At 38.9% G+C, this 15,902-nt stretch overlaps 2 protein-coding genes across 5 annotated transcripts; both read right to left on the bottom strand.

Moving 5' to 3' along the window:
* Window positions 1-4,966: 4,966 nt before the first annotated feature.
* Window positions 4,967-10,926, bottom strand: gja3 (gap junction protein, alpha 3). 4 transcript variants are annotated; one of them, XM_051906803.1, is made up of 3 exons: window positions 10,857-10,926; window positions 9,792-9,855; window positions 4,967-8,724 (listed from the first exon to the last, which is right to left on the bottom strand). In XM_051906803.1, exon 3 carries the CDS (start codon window positions 8,687-8,689, stop codon window positions 7,373-7,375), a length of 1,317 nt encoding a protein of 438 aa, XP_051762763.1. In that variant the 5' UTR covers window positions 8,690-8,724; window positions 9,792-9,855; window positions 10,857-10,926; the 3' UTR covers window positions 4,967-7,372. The 4 variants fall into 4 exon arrangements, with proteins under 4 accessions (XP_051762763.1, XP_051762762.1, XP_051762761.1 ...); XM_051906802.1 differs by having other exon boundaries at window positions 10,573-10,915; XM_051906801.1 differs by having other exon boundaries at window positions 10,729-10,914.
* A 1,276-nt stretch (window positions 10,927-12,202) lies between these two features.
* On the bottom strand, window positions 12,203-15,770 carry gjb8 (gap junction protein beta 8). Its single transcript, XM_051905630.1, has 2 exons — window positions 14,842-15,770; window positions 12,203-14,248 (listed from the first exon to the last, which is right to left on the bottom strand). The coding sequence occupies exon 2, from the start codon at window positions 14,215-14,217 to the stop codon at window positions 13,417-13,419; it is 801 nt and encodes a 266-aa protein (XP_051761590.1). The 5' UTR covers window positions 14,218-14,248; window positions 14,842-15,770; the 3' UTR covers window positions 12,203-13,416.
* Between the last annotated feature and the right edge of the window lie 132 nt (window positions 15,771-15,902).

The following is a 15,902-nucleotide window of genomic DNA, read 5'->3' as shown; positions in this document are numbered from 1 at the left end:
CATGGTTGTTTAAGAAATGAAAAGCTACACACTCCATCTTTTAGGGTTAAAAGAACCGTTGCCAAACATATAACATTGCTAGAAAAATAATAATCACTGTAATAATGATCCATCCATAGACTCTTAAGCATTTGCCTAATTAAATCCAAACAGCGACTGCGCAGTGTACAACTACAAGCCAAATATACTTAGAATATACTTTTAAGTATATCTTAATCAAAAGATTGAGTACAAATATAGGCCAAATATACTTAGAATTTTCTGCCAGTATAAGTGTAATTTTAAATATATGTCTGAGAAGTACATAAAAAGTAGGCTGAAAGTATACTTTCTTATTTTTAGTTTAAAAGAAGTATACTAATAGCACACTTCTTTTTGCAAGGGTGGGGCTAGGCCCTTACTTCCAGTGAAGGAAAATCTTAATGCTTCAGCATACCAAGACATTTTGTACAATGCTATGATTCCAACCTTGTGGGAACAGTTTGGGAAAGGCCCTTTTCTATTCCACCATGACTGTGCCCCAGTGCACAAAGCAAAGTCCATAAAGACATGGTTGGATAAGTTTGGTGTAGAAGAACTTGACTGGCCTGGCCCGCAGAGAGCCCTGACCTCAACTCCATCAAATACCTCTGGGATGAACTGGAACGGAGTTTGTGAACCAGGCCTTCTCGTCCAACATTAGTGCCTGACCTCACAAATGCTCTGGATAAATAAAACAATCCACAATCTTGTGGAAAGCCTTCCCAGAAGCCTTCCTCATCTTTCTTCAAAAGACAGGAATATGATTGACAGAAATATGATTTTTACTGTTGAAAGAATTTGTTGTAATGTTCAAATCTAACATCAAAAACATCAGCGGTCATTAACTGCACATGCACACCTTGGTGCTGACTGGGCCCCAAACATATTGAGTGGCTTTCCTGATATAAACAACACGGCACGGTGGTATTCAGGCAGAGAGGCTGCATGAATTTTCAAGGTGATTAAAGGCTATAAATAACTGCCTGTGTGTTTTTAGTTCTGGGATGGTGAAGCCAAGTGCTACACACAGACCCTGCCCTTCATAGATAGCACTGCAACCTTCAACCCGCAGACAACCAATCAAATGACACCCCTCAAACACTGGACTTAACACCTACTGCCTATCACCTCCTCTTCAATGCCTGGCTCCATGCTCTTCTTCCCACAATCCTCTACCAATACTATCCCTCTCATTTGATGTCATTTTTTTGCTCTTCTCATTACAATCATTGATCAGTGTCATCACTGATTCTTATCATAATACCGATGCTCCAAATTAGTTCTGTGTTGTATTCTGTGCTGTATTGTAACCTTAACAGGAGGTTTGTTCGTTTTAAATTTGCATTGTCTCTCTAATCCCTTGGCCCTAAAATAACCCAGCACACTTGTCCTCTCATAGATATCTAGACACATGAAACAGCCATTTGAGCTTCAACTGCTGTGTGTGTGTGTGGGTACGTGTGTGAGGCTGTTCCCACAACACACAGCATGTGCTGACTAAATGCAATAAGTGTCAGTTCAAACGGACCAGTGCGGTGAGAATTAAAGTTCTCTGAACTTGAACTCCTATGTCAGATCTGAAATTTTTAAGCTGGTAGTGTTGAGATCTGCCTCCCCTCAACATCTCTCAGGCTTTCACTATAGCCTCCCATGACTATGTTTAAAGTCACCATTAAATCAAAATTGAATTTTTTTTTTTTTTATGGAATATTGCAGTATTTATTATAAATTATTTTATTTTTTTTAATTCATGTGCCCTCATAATCTTTAATGAAAATAACTTCCCCTCCCTCCTGCAGCGACATCTCTTCTCTTCACTGATGACGTGTTTACTGGCACGAGGGCGGGACAACCTGTCACTCACATGACATCACAGCAATAGCAAACCACAACCATCCAATCAATTCCTAATGAACAAAATCAAGTTTCACTTGGATATACATTGCAATAGGGAAGAAAAGACTATTACAACTTCCATTTCATGCTTTAAATTTTTTCCAGTGCTGATTTATGGCTGACAGAGTGATATTTTTTTTAATATTTAATTTGATATTTATAGTTATAAATTAATGTCACTTACTGTAAATTTTGACTACATGCTGAAAAATCTGACTCAATTTTCATATCATCCCCTTGGAATTATAAGGTTCTATCTGCATTCTGAGCAGTTCTGAGATACTGAGCTTCAAAGTTTTTGCATTCCATTGGACTTTGTAGGTATAACCTTTTTGTTTTCTAAATAAAAAGTCCCTAAATGTACTCAACATTACCAAAAACATCATATCATGTAAATAAGTTGTCACAGAATAAGTCAGATAGAACATTATAATTCCAAGGGGACAAAATGGTCCCAATCTATAGAGAGTAAAAGTAACACTGAAACAATGGTGCAGTAGTGAATAAATATTGCATGTAGTGAAATAAAGTAGATTCACTCTCCAAGTGATGATTGAGCATTAGTGATGACACCTGTGGTTAACAAGCAGAATCACTGAAGATAAGAGGAACAACAGGAACACAAAAAAGAAGAGATGAGCAAAAACATAACAACTACATCTGGCTTACAGCCACACAGCCTTAGATGAAATCAACTGCAAATAAAATCAATATCTCATCAGAGGATAATTAAATAACACCAAAAACAGCATCAGTGCTGCCAGTAGCGACTTCCCTGCCCCTTTTGAGATTTTTTTCAAAAGCCTAGTGACAAATCTAGAAACTTCTTGGATAAACCTTATCTAGTTTCCGTGACTCGCCCACTGATCTATATTTATATTAATACAGATCAGTGGACTCACCAGTATGACGTCATCTAGCGATATTTAGCGAACAGTTTTAGCTACTTTCAACTGAAAGCAATTGGCAACACTGAACAGCATTACCATATTCCCTTATTACAAACCAGTTTGGCTTAATTTCTTTGGTACATGTACAAAGGTTGTTAAAGTTTGAAGTCGCCATTATGGTGATTAGTGTTCCAATTAGTTGGTAACTTGGCTATTGACTTTGGTTGAATTAATTCTCTTTCAGCAATTGTTGAAAGTGCATGCTATCACTATTGTCAACAATGCTCCTGACTGCAATGACATACCTTTTACTATGTGCACTTTTTGGACACATGTGAGTTCCCAAATGAGTATAAAAGTCTTTAAAAACAGCAACTTTCAGTTTTGAACTTTCATTATCAAATTGTTATTAACTGTCCCATTGAAAGAGCTCTTCTCATAACCCCTGTTATTGAACAAACTGCTTATGGTTATGCTTTTATTATTACTTGGTTTTTATATCTCTAAATGTTTTTGTTTTGCAATGTACACAAGCTCTTTTTAACTGATTTGTGTACAGATCTTTTGAAACAGGGGACCATTCCTTTGATGCTTTGAAATGCCAGCAGCCTGTCAAAGCTATAGAGCTTAGTTATTTCAATTCCAACTAAAGTAAAATGCGAAACAGGGAATATTATTTTAATGTCTCAATTAGGATTAGGATTTTCTGCACGTTATTGTTATTTATGTGTGGTTTTGGGAATTCTTTAAAAGGGGTCGCTTCATTGAGTTTTTGAAGTCATATGACCAGCCAAATACTACTCATACTAAAAAATTATAAAAATGGCAGCATCCAGGTTGGATGTGTGTAGGCTCCAAACATCTGCCAGTGAGAAGAATGGGAATGCTAACAGATCTCTCCAGGTATTGCCTCTAACAAACAGTTAAATACATTAAAGCAAAGTTTTATTGAGATTATAAATGGCTTGCTAACAAAACAGAGCAGCATTTATCTGACACAAACAGAATAAAGATCTCAATTAGGGTGACAGGATCAAATGGGAACACAAATACAATTCACCCTTTGCCAGAAGTTTGATTGACAGGCAAACTGACCAATTATAATGCAGAATCCGACATTTTGTCCATTTGATTTTGGTGGATTTGAGCTTGAAAAATGGTGTTTATTGACGTCTTTCCGCAGTTGAAACAACATACCTTCTGATGTTCATTCATGTTTATTTCATGTTAGTTAACTAGTCGGAAGAGATGGTTGTTTCACGTGCCGCTTGAACTGAGGTGCTACAGTGATCTGTCACAACATATTAAAGAGCCACAAAACAGTATTGTTTGAATTTCTTACAAAAATGCCCACATTTGAAAGCTGAGACTTTGTTTCATACTAAAAGTAACCTGCTCTGTCTTGTCTGTCAGCACATTGTCAATGTCAGCTTCCTCTTGGCTCCGCAATGTATTTTTCACTGCGTGAGAACATGATGTGTATCGTGAGAGAGTTATGATTTGTCGGATGTAACAATAATCCCCTTAGCCCCCTGCGGGTCTTTGCGAAGGGTCTGTTTAAGTAAACATTTATTTTGCAACATCCAAATTACATGTGGGGACTTCTAGAAACACTCTGAGTGATAAACAAATATGGCCTGTGTGGTCTTGCTGTTCCCTCACAGACTGTGTGGATCGTGGGGACGATGTGTCATTTTAGTGTCCCTCATCATTCAGTCTCATTCTCACTTCCCCTCTAGGAATCTGAAGTGGAGGACTGATAAGCATAAAGGTCAGAGGTCAACGAGTGCAAGTTTTCGGTTGAGACATGCTCAAGCTTCCTGCAGATTAGTTTCTCAGTATGGTGTTGTTCTTGATGATTTTGGCCTGGATTGCATAAAATTGCATAAATGCCTTGATGAGGATTTGAGACATTAACTTTTAAACTGTCTAATTAAATTCAGGGTTGGTTAAAAATGACAAAATGAATTTAATTGCATGCTAACCTTTACAAAGATCCCATAGTTCTGTGAAAGTTCTGCCTTGATCTTTTTAATAGCCAGTGACGGAGCCTTTTTAGTGAGCTGGCCTGCACTTGAGAGCACTCAACAACATCAATAACATTAAACGAGACTTTTGACGCCTGCCGTTTACAAATAAAAAGGTCAGAGTAGCCTACATTTATGGTACAAAAAGTTTATTTAGTAACAGCTTTGTAAACATTTGAGGTAAATGAACATTTACATCAACTTGTTCTTATAAAATTGAATACACAAGGCACTTCTCTTAAGACAGCATCGAAACAGGCTGCTGTTCTGAGCATATGTAGGTGGTTCATTTCCCTGATTGGTCAGAATAATCAGCTCTGCTTGAGAAAATCAGTTCAAGAAGTTCAAGAAATGAGTGTTATCTGAGAATAATGGGCTGCAACTAAGTACACTACAAACGGATCGAGATAGGAAAGAGCTGGCTGGCTGGCCAATTCAAATTCAGAATCGATGAAATGCTATAATCCACAATGTTCAAATTTCCTGCGGTCCTTTCAGGCCACCACAACAGTCCTAAAATAAAACATGGGAAACGTGTATATTTCTTATACTCTACAAGTGCTGTTTTATAAGTTACATTTGATGTTATTTAAGTGGAATAATACTGCCATCAACACAACAACTTTTACCATTAAGACATTTTCCTTTAAGGATCAAAAATATTTCCTCCTTTCTATCAATGTAAGAATTATTGAACAGTGTCTTTTGCCTAAATGTGCAAATCTTCAACTATTTACTAAAATGTAAACTTTAAGAACCAAAAAATGACAAAATAACACACTTTCATTTTTGGATACATTAAAACAGCAGAAAATAAATAACATACATCTGTAAATACTGTGATCTGATAAAAGCAAAAGTAATACTGTCCTAAGCACAAACCTGCACAGTATCTGTGTGATGAAGCAATGTACCGTTTCTATTTCAGGGCTGTCTGTCTCTTTAAATAGACTGCCGAAGTATATACCTGATAATAAAAGCATTGTACATCGGGTCTGAAGAAAAAAAAAAAAATCATGTTGTGCTGTCATGTTGTTACAGTATGTGTACCGAAGGCATGTTCTATACAACAGCAGTAGTAGTCAGTGAAAATGAGGGCCTCACAGTAACCTGAAACTGGACCAACAATAAAAAAAAAAAAATGGGGATAAACTTCATATTAGCATTAGACACTTGCAGCATCTTTTTATGTCCATTTTGAAGTAACTACTTTTTGGCAACCACGAACTGACTACAGAAAAGCAATGCTTTTGATGACATTTTTTATACTCATTCTCAACCAATTGCTTACATTTTTAGAAATAAAAATGCTCAAACTTTTCGAAATAAAAACCAATAAGGATTTCAAATGTCACATGTAATGAGAGTTAGTACTCCCCTCCTCAGATTAACTACTTCAAAAGTGTATTCCTGATGGCAAGATGGTCATATATCAAAACTCTCAAATCCAACAGAGGAGCAGGATGTGAACTTCAGATCATGGGATCGAAAAAAAGAAATGTGGTCCAGAGAATACACAAGCTATATGAATTAAAACTGCACCATTCAGTAGTACAACAGTTATCTAAATATGTCACTTGCCTCAGTGTATGTTCATTTTTTCATGTATGGATGACCTTTTCTCTGTTATGCATTAAGGTTTGCCACTTTCATCAGGCAATGTGCTTTTTACTTCTTTTTTTCTTCCCCAACACTTTGATTTCTCTGAGGAAATGTAGAGACAGATGCTGGAACAACAAAGAGAACTTTAAAAAAAAAAAAAAAAAAAAGGAGTTTATGAATTTGACAACTTTAACTACTTTTTTCAATTACTGCTGATTTTTTCTAATTTTCTTGCCTGTTCTATTCCAGGCTTAAAAATAAAATAAAATAAAAATATAGTACATGATAATACATGAGAGTCGTGTCATTGTCTACTCAATTGAACCATATACGGTATTTATGTTGTATTTAAAATGTAGCTTTGTTGTTTGTAACCTGTATTATTGCACTGCAAACATTTTATGTTTGGTGCCTTTGTTATATCATGAGACTTATGCCGCCTTCATATGCTCTTGGAATTATCGTAAATATGAGTTTCCTAGGTAAAAATTGCATATGAACACCCTCCAATTTCGAATGAGCTCGTAATCACGACTTCAGAAGTGGGAATTATCAAATTTTCGATAGCACGCGAAGGTAGCATCTGATACAATATACTTAATAAATTGAACTCATCAAATGGCATTCTTTTACTTTAAGGCCTTGTCAGACTAATTTAGGTGACATTTTTCAGTGAATCACTCCAGATTGTGGTATAACATAACGTGCATCAGGTGGGCTGCTCCATTCAACTACTGCATTACACTAACCAGCATTCAGCAGCCATCTTTCATAATCCCATAAGAGATGAATGAGCTCTTTGCGATTTTACATCGCTCGCTTTATGAATGGAATGAACTTTTCCATTCCAGCAATCTGCCTCTCACTTCCTCTTGTTTTTGGTGTATTTCTTTGTGTTTTTGTCCACAAAAACCTGCGCTTTGGAGTGGCGAGCCACTACACCGCCAGATCATTGGGCCTCGCTCTCACGCTGCTGGCTTTACTAGCCCTGCTCAGTCGTCGAGCGTCAGTGAAAATGACAGGCGGCTCGTGCATCTCCACCGTGGTGGTGACGTGCCCCTCCTCCGGCCCAGCGCTCAAACCGCCGCCGGCGGAGGTGGGGGTGTCAGCGAGCTGAGCGGCGTCTTTGGCTTGCCGCCCATTATTGGAAGAGCGAGACGAGGAGGAGGAAGGGGAGGGGGAGGCGGCGTTCATCTCTCGAGTCTGCTGCTCGGTGGCCAGGTTGGCCCAGTTCTGCTCGGCAGCCAGCCTGTGGTTGTTGTTGCTGATGTAAAAAGGTGAGGACTCCTCGAGCTCCTCGCGCAGAGGGTCCATCTTGAACTCAGCCGTGGAGGGTGCCGACACGGGCTGGAGGAACACGCCGCCACCCACCACGGCCACCTCCGTGTAGTCTGGCGGGTAGCTGAGGGTAGGAGGCGCAGTTCTGGGAGACTCGGGCTCCGCTTCGTTCGCGTCGGGCAGCGACTCACGCTCGGGGGCGAACTCGTTGGTCATGCCCTGTTTGACCTTCTTCCATCCGAGGTGATAGATTTCTAACAAATTCAGCAAAAGGGACACGCAAGCCACCACAAGCATAAATATGATGAAGATGGTCTTTTCCGTGGGCCGGGAAATGAAGCAGTCCACCGTATTGGGGCAGGGCCACCGTGCACACTTATACAGGGGCCGCAACTGGAAACCATAGAGGAAATACTGACCTAAAATGAACCCCACTTCAAACAGGGTCTTGAAAATGATGTTGAACACATAGGTGCGCAACAAGGCACCTCTAATGCGGATTTTGCCGTGCTCGTCTCTGATTGGCGGTTTCTCCTTTTTGCCGCCGCCGCCGCCCCCACCCCGTCCACCAGCCTCCCCTCCCCCTCCGTTTCTATACAGGAGTTCTTTCTCCTCCTGGAGCCGGCTGGCCTTTCGCAGCTCCTCCTCGCGCTCTTTCCGCTTCTCCTCCATACGAACAATGTGCAGGACATGGCCCAGGTAGATGAGCGTCGGCGTGGACACGAAGATGATTTGGAGCACCCAGAAGCGGATGTGGGAGATGGGGAAGGCCTCGTCATAGCAGACGTTCTCGCAACCGGGCTGCTGCGTGTTGCAGGTAAAGTCTGACTGCTCATCGCCCCAGACCTCCTCGGCCGCCGCTCCCAACACTAGAATCCTAAAAATGAAGAGTACCGTCAGCCAGACTTTGCCGATCACAGTCGAGTGTTCCTGTGCATTCTCCAAGAGCCGCCCAAGAAAGCTCCAGTCACCCATGCTTCACGATTTCTAGCCTAGAGAGAAAGTACAGTCTGCAGCCAAGAGTGAGAGAGAGAGAGAGAGAGAGAGAGAGTGGAGTCAGGTGAGCAAAAGGGTTAAGAGGGGAACAGAGAGGATTCATCAGAACTAGTTAACAAAATAACATGTTACACTGTACATGAGATGGTTTGTATCTTCTCGGTCTGTCTAGGACTGTGCCGTGAAAGTAAGTTCAAACAGGCACAGCTAAAGGTACATTAACCTATAAAAAAACACGCTCAGCTCTCATGAACTCACACAGCATTTCACGTTTCTGCATAAGATCCAAACTGTAAGCCCCGATGAAGCACTTGCCAATACCTCGCACTAATTTATCAAATGACGTTTAGGAAAATCGAGCAAATCAGCCTTGTCAATGATCACAGTAAAAATATCACATTGCCAAAAACGTTTGACATTAACTTATGGATGTCGTGACCCCTCACTATTTAATTCTCTAACCGGCTGCTGTGAACCTGGCATGCACAGTGTAAGCAAACTCTCTATGGCTCGCTTTCTCTCCAGCCACTGACACACACACACTCGTACACACACTTTTTCACCACAATCAAACACAGTCTCTTTCTCTCTCACCTGTTCGCTTCACTGCCCAGCAGGCATGTGCTGAGATCGACATTATAATGTTCAAAAACAGTTGAAAGCGTTGACTGGACAGTGATGTGTGAAGGGCCCTGATAGAGCCAATTTCAGGACATCAAAGGGGAAAATATAGTCAAATATGGAGACATGGCACTGCCAATACCAGGCCACTTTATAGATGTGAATCTATAATCATGTACACTTGTATACATGAGTATAATTAATTGCCAGCTAAAACTGTACAATTCATGAATTCACCCTGTCGGTGCTGTAAGTGATTTGGAAATGGATAAATCCAGAAATGAGTGTCATGATATAACCTAAGGATGTTGATCAACACAGATTCATTTTTATCATAATAAGCACAAATAAACAGTAAGATTTAACAGAACCAGGGTGAGATAGTATTGCCACTTGTAATCAAAGACCCCCAAAATAGCAAAAGACATACAACAGGCAGAAAAACAATCATTTTACTTACTAAAATGATGTTGTATTGAGGGCGGCAAATCCATCGACTAAGGTTCTATATCAAGTCTATGACCCTGAAAGAGAAGGTGCAAGTTACATAATAATATAATAATAATAAAACATTTGTTTATTAATTTATTTTACATTAAACTTTAATTATTTTAAATGTGTATGTATATATATATATATATCTATATAAAAAAAAAACTTTATATAACTGCAAATAGAATTTTTATTTGTTAAAAATATAGTATTTTTTATATAGCAATTTCATTTATTAAGATTATTTAAAAATCTTTTTAAAATCTTTATACTAGTTCCATAGATAATAATTTTAGCCAGTCCAGTAATTGATGGTCTGATATGGCTATTTTTATAAAATACTCTAAAAATCTTTTGGTTCCTAAGGTAGCTATCATTACAGTTATTAAAGTGGTTAGTTTATAATTATCACTAATATTTATCGTCTTTGATCTATCAGCTAAGCATTTAATTACAAACTACTGCTGTTTATATAATTAACGGATGATAGTAATTATTATCCACTGTTCTCACTGTACATTCAGGTCAGAGAGAGGCAGATTTTCTGTTCTTTGCACTGATTATGCGCTCATCCCGGTCATCTCAAACAACAGATGTTTGAAATGTGTCTAAATGAAGTTAGCTGTTAGTAGGCAGAAACCATCCACACTGGAGTCAAAGTTGATGGCCTACCAGCTAGCGAAAAGTCTCATTAATTAATATGGGATGTAAAATGGTAAAAGATTCCGTACACCTAACTTAAAGCATACCTTGACTGAAGTAGGCAAACTTATCTAAAGAAATCAATATCCAGCGGCCACTGGTGCCACAGTTTGAGTGCGCTGAAAGCATACAGACCTCCCAAAGGCAGCAGGAGCCCTCCCCGCTCCCCCCGTTCCCAAATCCTGGCAGCACTGCCAGCTTACCAAACTCTTTTGAAAGTGGCCGGCCAACTTATTCATTCACAAAAGTTCTTCACACATAGACCCGAGGCCAAACTCTCGTAGAACATCTAGTTTTTCATGGCAAACCGAGTGTGGAGACGGGGTCTCACCAAGCGCAGCTGTCTCCAGTTCCCAGCCATCACTACTGTCACTTTGAGTGGTCATGCAAGAGTGCTGCGTTCAGAAAGTCATCGTCCAGTCAGCGCGCACGCCACGCCCCTGTCAACTGGGGTAAACTCATCGCCCCAACTTAACTATACTCGAACACACAAAATTTTACACAGGTCTATACGATGAAGACAGATGCTTTATTTTACTTTATACCACATGTCATAAAATAATGATAATAAAAACGATTAATCTAAATATAATAATGATGATGATAATTATAAAAAAATATTATTATTATATGCTATGAAATAATATAAATAATGGAACAATAATGGGACGTTTTACTTTTTGTATCACTCCGCGTTAAATACAGGCCGTGCGTTGATTCTGCTTTGGTTTCTGTGGAACTATTTTCGTCGGCGGAGTAAAGTATAGGGTAACATGGGAAAGATGCCCCTTTAAGAGCAATGTGGATTTACTTTTAGACTGTAACATATTTAGATATAAGTGTAGCATGTGCAGGATGATGATGCATCAGCTAATGTGTTATTATAGGAAATAAATAGAAACATTTGCTTATTCAGTTGTTATAGCATATGGCATGTCAGATATTAAAAGAGGGGTAAGAAGCCCCTACCCCCTAAGATGGCCCTCTACCTGGGGTATATATATATATATTCATAATCACTATTTTCCAGAGACACAAAATTAGATCAGTTAACCTCAAAACTGTTTTGACTGACTAAATCTCGCAAATGTTGATATTCAGATGAAATGACAAAATTAAAAATAGGGTAGCTATTCATCAAAAGTGCTGAGATACGATTTTGTGCCATCTATGGTCAGGAGAAAAAAATTAAGGTTGGGGATAGGAGGGTCATCTTGCCCCAGGGGGCATATTACCCCATGACCCCATGTTACCCTAATTAATCATAATCAAAAATGTACAATTACTTAAAAAAGCTAATAAGTAATAGAATCACCTGTGGTGATGTTAAAATCAAACGCTCAGTACAACTGCCCTCTTGCTTGTGTGATTGATTTATTCTCCACTGAAGATGTAATAGGCTATAGGCTACAAGGTCAGTGTGGAAATTGATAACAGAAATTTAATTAGGCTTTTATATTATTAATGAAAGCAATCACTAAAAGCTGGTTCATGGCAGTAAAATGGCAAAAAGTTAAAAATTAGTCATAAATTCTGGAATTTTTATATTGCATGGTAAAGTATCCAGTCATGCAGCAGGCCTTTGCCTAAAATAGAATGGAAATGCACCGCCCTCCATTGGTTTTCCTGGGAGAACCCACCAGTGGGAATCACAATAGGCTACTGACAAACACATCAAACATTTAAAAAGTTTTTTTTATTAAGATTCATATAAAAGTTAAGTTGTTAGCCAAAATGAGAAAGAAACATACTTATTTGACAACCAGTTGACAATCAAAAATGGTCAGCTAAGATTCCATCAACACATGTGGACACTTTGGTAACAATTATTTCAGCGGTTACATCACAGAATTAAAAACAAAACTGTTCACCGCTGACTTGTAGACCCACTCAGAGAGGAGGAAAATTAAACGGAAGATAACGGACAGCTGACGAAGCGAGAAACCACGTACGAGATCTTGTCTGTTCACCTGTCAACAGGTAGATTGACCGACAAGATGTCGTAAGAGCACGCGGCGCGCCACTAAACATTCTCACGCGACTACAGCCTATTTGTTCTCAATAAGGCACTGCTGTAAAGCTGATATGAAATCCCTGGTAGGAGTCAATGCAAGGATATTGTGAAACGGCTTAAAACTAAACAGACGTGCCGTCGTTGAAGACATTCAAATCATTTACCAAAACAAGCACAAATAAAAACATACAAACACAAACACTCTCTAAATTATACTGCTAGTCTAAAACTGTTGATGGGTAACAGGAGCCAAAAAATAAAAACAAGTAAACAAAGCAAAACTCAATCATGTAAAAGTCCAAATAAAGAGAAGCATTTATGTACAATACACAACAGTAAATGATCCCTCAGAAACAGGACATTCAATTTTGTGCAAAGGTCTCTGATCTCCATTTTGTTCTGTTCTCGCAGGTTGTCAAAAACGAGCTAAAAATCACATACTGTTAAAACACTGTTATCTACGAGCCTATTATCATCATCCATGACGGTAGAATTGAATCACTGGATGTTGGGATAGTCTTAAACATTCTTTTTGATCGAGGAGTCCGAAGCGGATGACAGCAGCCTTCTGTTCTTTTCGTTCTGTCCTTTTCTGACCACTAGGAGTCGCTCTTGGGCTTTTCTAATGCCATTAGAGAGTACTGAGGCTACTGAGCAATGTGGAAAATAAAATTCAACAACCCCCAAATTTTTAGTCAATGCAGTGCCATACTCCCTAATCATCTTTTGGCTTGGGGGAGGAATGCCAGCTTTGGAATAAACCTGCTCTCAGGGCAACTTGTCAAAAACGAGCTACAAAATCTATTAAAACACTGTCGTCTATGAGCCTACTATCATCCATGATGGTAGAATTGAGTCACTGGATGTAGGTATAATCTTAGGCAGTCTTATTGGTCGAAGAGTCTGAAGCGGATGACAGCAACATTGTGTTCTTTTCGTTCTGTAAGAGTGCCTTTTCTGTGGATATTTTATCTTGGTGTACAAAGGCGCGCCTCCCCTTGGATCTGGCTGAGCACCTCAGCAATGCCTTGACAATCAAGTAGCCCAGTTCAGCCACATTGAGCACAATGCAGATGGCAGAAGATCCCACCATGAAAATGGTGAAGACTGTCTTCTCTGTTGGTCGTGAGATAAAGCAGTCAACTTTATTGGGACAGGGCCACTGCTCACACTTCACAAGACGTGCCATCTGAAACCCATCATAGACATAATACAGTGCATACATGAATCCGGCCTCGAAAAGGAGCCGAAAGAACAGGCTGGAGGTGTAGGTCCACCACAGCGGCCCAGTAATGGGAAGACGCCTCTTCTTCAGGCTCTCCAGGTCGTCCCCTTTGGCACTGCCACCACGGTTGGCCATAAGGCCTTTCTTTACGTTGCGTTTGCGGTACGCCACATGCATAGCCACCAGCAAAGCCGGTGTAGACACAAAGATGAGCTGCAGGCACCAGAAACGAATATGTGAGACTGGAAAGAAGTGGTCGTAGCAGACGTTTTTGCAGCCGGGCTGTTGTGTGTTACAGACGAAGTCGGACTGCTCATCTCCCCAGACCGTCTCGGCAGCTATTACAAGGATGCTAATTCGGAAGATGAACAGGACAGACAGCCAGATCTTTCCCAAGCTGGTGGAGTGTTTATTCACCCCTCCCAGCTGGGCATAAAGCGCTCCCCAACTCATCCTAAGTCCTGATTACTGTTGCTCTCAGCTCCTAATTGAAAAGAAAGAGAGGAATTTGATATAGCAACTATAAAAAGGCAAACTTTAAATCCTTTAACCATTTGTTGAATTAGACGCACAATAGGCGCACAAACTGGAATTGTTTTTAATAGCTTTAAAATAAAGACAAAAAACTTTTTTATATATTTGGAGGTGTATGAACTTTACATATTGTTTACACAATTTTATTGACAACTTTTCTGGTAACTTCAAAATTACATTTTGGATGAAAAAATACACAGACAAACAAAATACACTGAAAATCTAGGACACACTTTTTTTTTTTAATAATTTGTAGGCTAAACCATTTATTCCACTTTTTCTTTTGTAAATGTAGGCCTATTAACTATAATTCCATGTCTTCAAAAAGACTCAACATATTGAATTGCAAATACTTTTATTAACATAACATTAATAAAACAATTAATTAGCCTAACACATGATAAATTCCGTTCAAAATAAAAGTTTTTCTTTCATATTTGGTAACTTTGGTTATAATTGGTCGAGCTTAATGCGTCAAAATTATCAAATAAAATGATCACCTAAAATATCAGTGAGGTTTCTGTCAGTTTCACAAAAATGTACCTGTTAGTCTACAAGATGATTCCGACCAAATCCATGATATATATCCGCCCAGGTGAATAAAAATTAGTAAATTCACTTGCGGAGTTCCTTCGTAGTCTCGAGACTGAGATGAAGTGATTGTCTGAGGACAGCGAGCGCATATTTAGTTCACCTGAAAACGGGCGGAGCCACCGCATTGGATGGTTCTTGAGGTCGCAAATGACAAAACTATAACTCCCCACGAATGCCTCGCGCTCTTGTACAACTCAGCTGATTAGTCCCATCGCTAGCGTGCAGATGTGATATCATGTTCTCCAGCTTGTTTAGAAATGTAAAACATATCTTAACTTTCACTGGGTAAAGGTTTATACATTTTCAGGTCATGTGCAGGCTAAATAATAAAACTAATGTAACAACAGTTTCTTTGACGGTAAAAATGTAAACTCGTGCTCTTTTACTTTTTAGTAGGCTAATAAATAATTTAAGAGAGAACAGACGCATTCAGGATAGTTTGAGCTAAGTTTTACATATATTGGTTTCAAAAAGTATTGGACATTCCTAAAAATGTGTTTGCATTAATAACAAAATACAAAATATTAAACCAAATAGTAAATTGAAGAAATATACAAACGCATTTTAAGCAAAACATTTCACAAATATAAGTTAGAGTTATCTTCAAAAGATAATAATAAATATTATTCAAAATCATAATTATATTATAATGTGGAAAATTTTCATACTTAAATGTTATGAACTACATCTGTGTTTACTCTGCTGAACCGGTGTGAATCGAGGTCATACACTTTGACACCAGTTGGTTAAAAGTCATTGTTAGTTCTGAGAAATGCTCCAGCATTATTTATTTGTATCTGACATTTGGTTTGCCATGTTATGTAATCCAAAGACAATCAGACATTTTAAAGTAAGTGTCCACATCCTTATTCATAATTGTCTCATAAAAGAAGTCACAAGTGAAAACGCCACTATTTTTAATTGAACGCATTTGCCAAAAGGATAGGCTACATATTTTTTTTTTTTTCAAGCTGAGTCAAACACTCACTGGTGTGCATGGATCAGGAAAA

Source organism: Ctenopharyngodon idella, chromosome 9, assembly GCF_019924925.1.
Source record: "Ctenopharyngodon idella isolate HZGC_01 chromosome 9, HZGC01, whole genome shotgun sequence".
NCBI lineage: Eukaryota > Metazoa > Chordata > Actinopteri > Cypriniformes > Xenocyprididae > Ctenopharyngodon > Ctenopharyngodon idella.
Note: the sequence above shows the minus strand (reverse complement) of the source record. Positions and strands in the feature narration are given on the sequence as shown.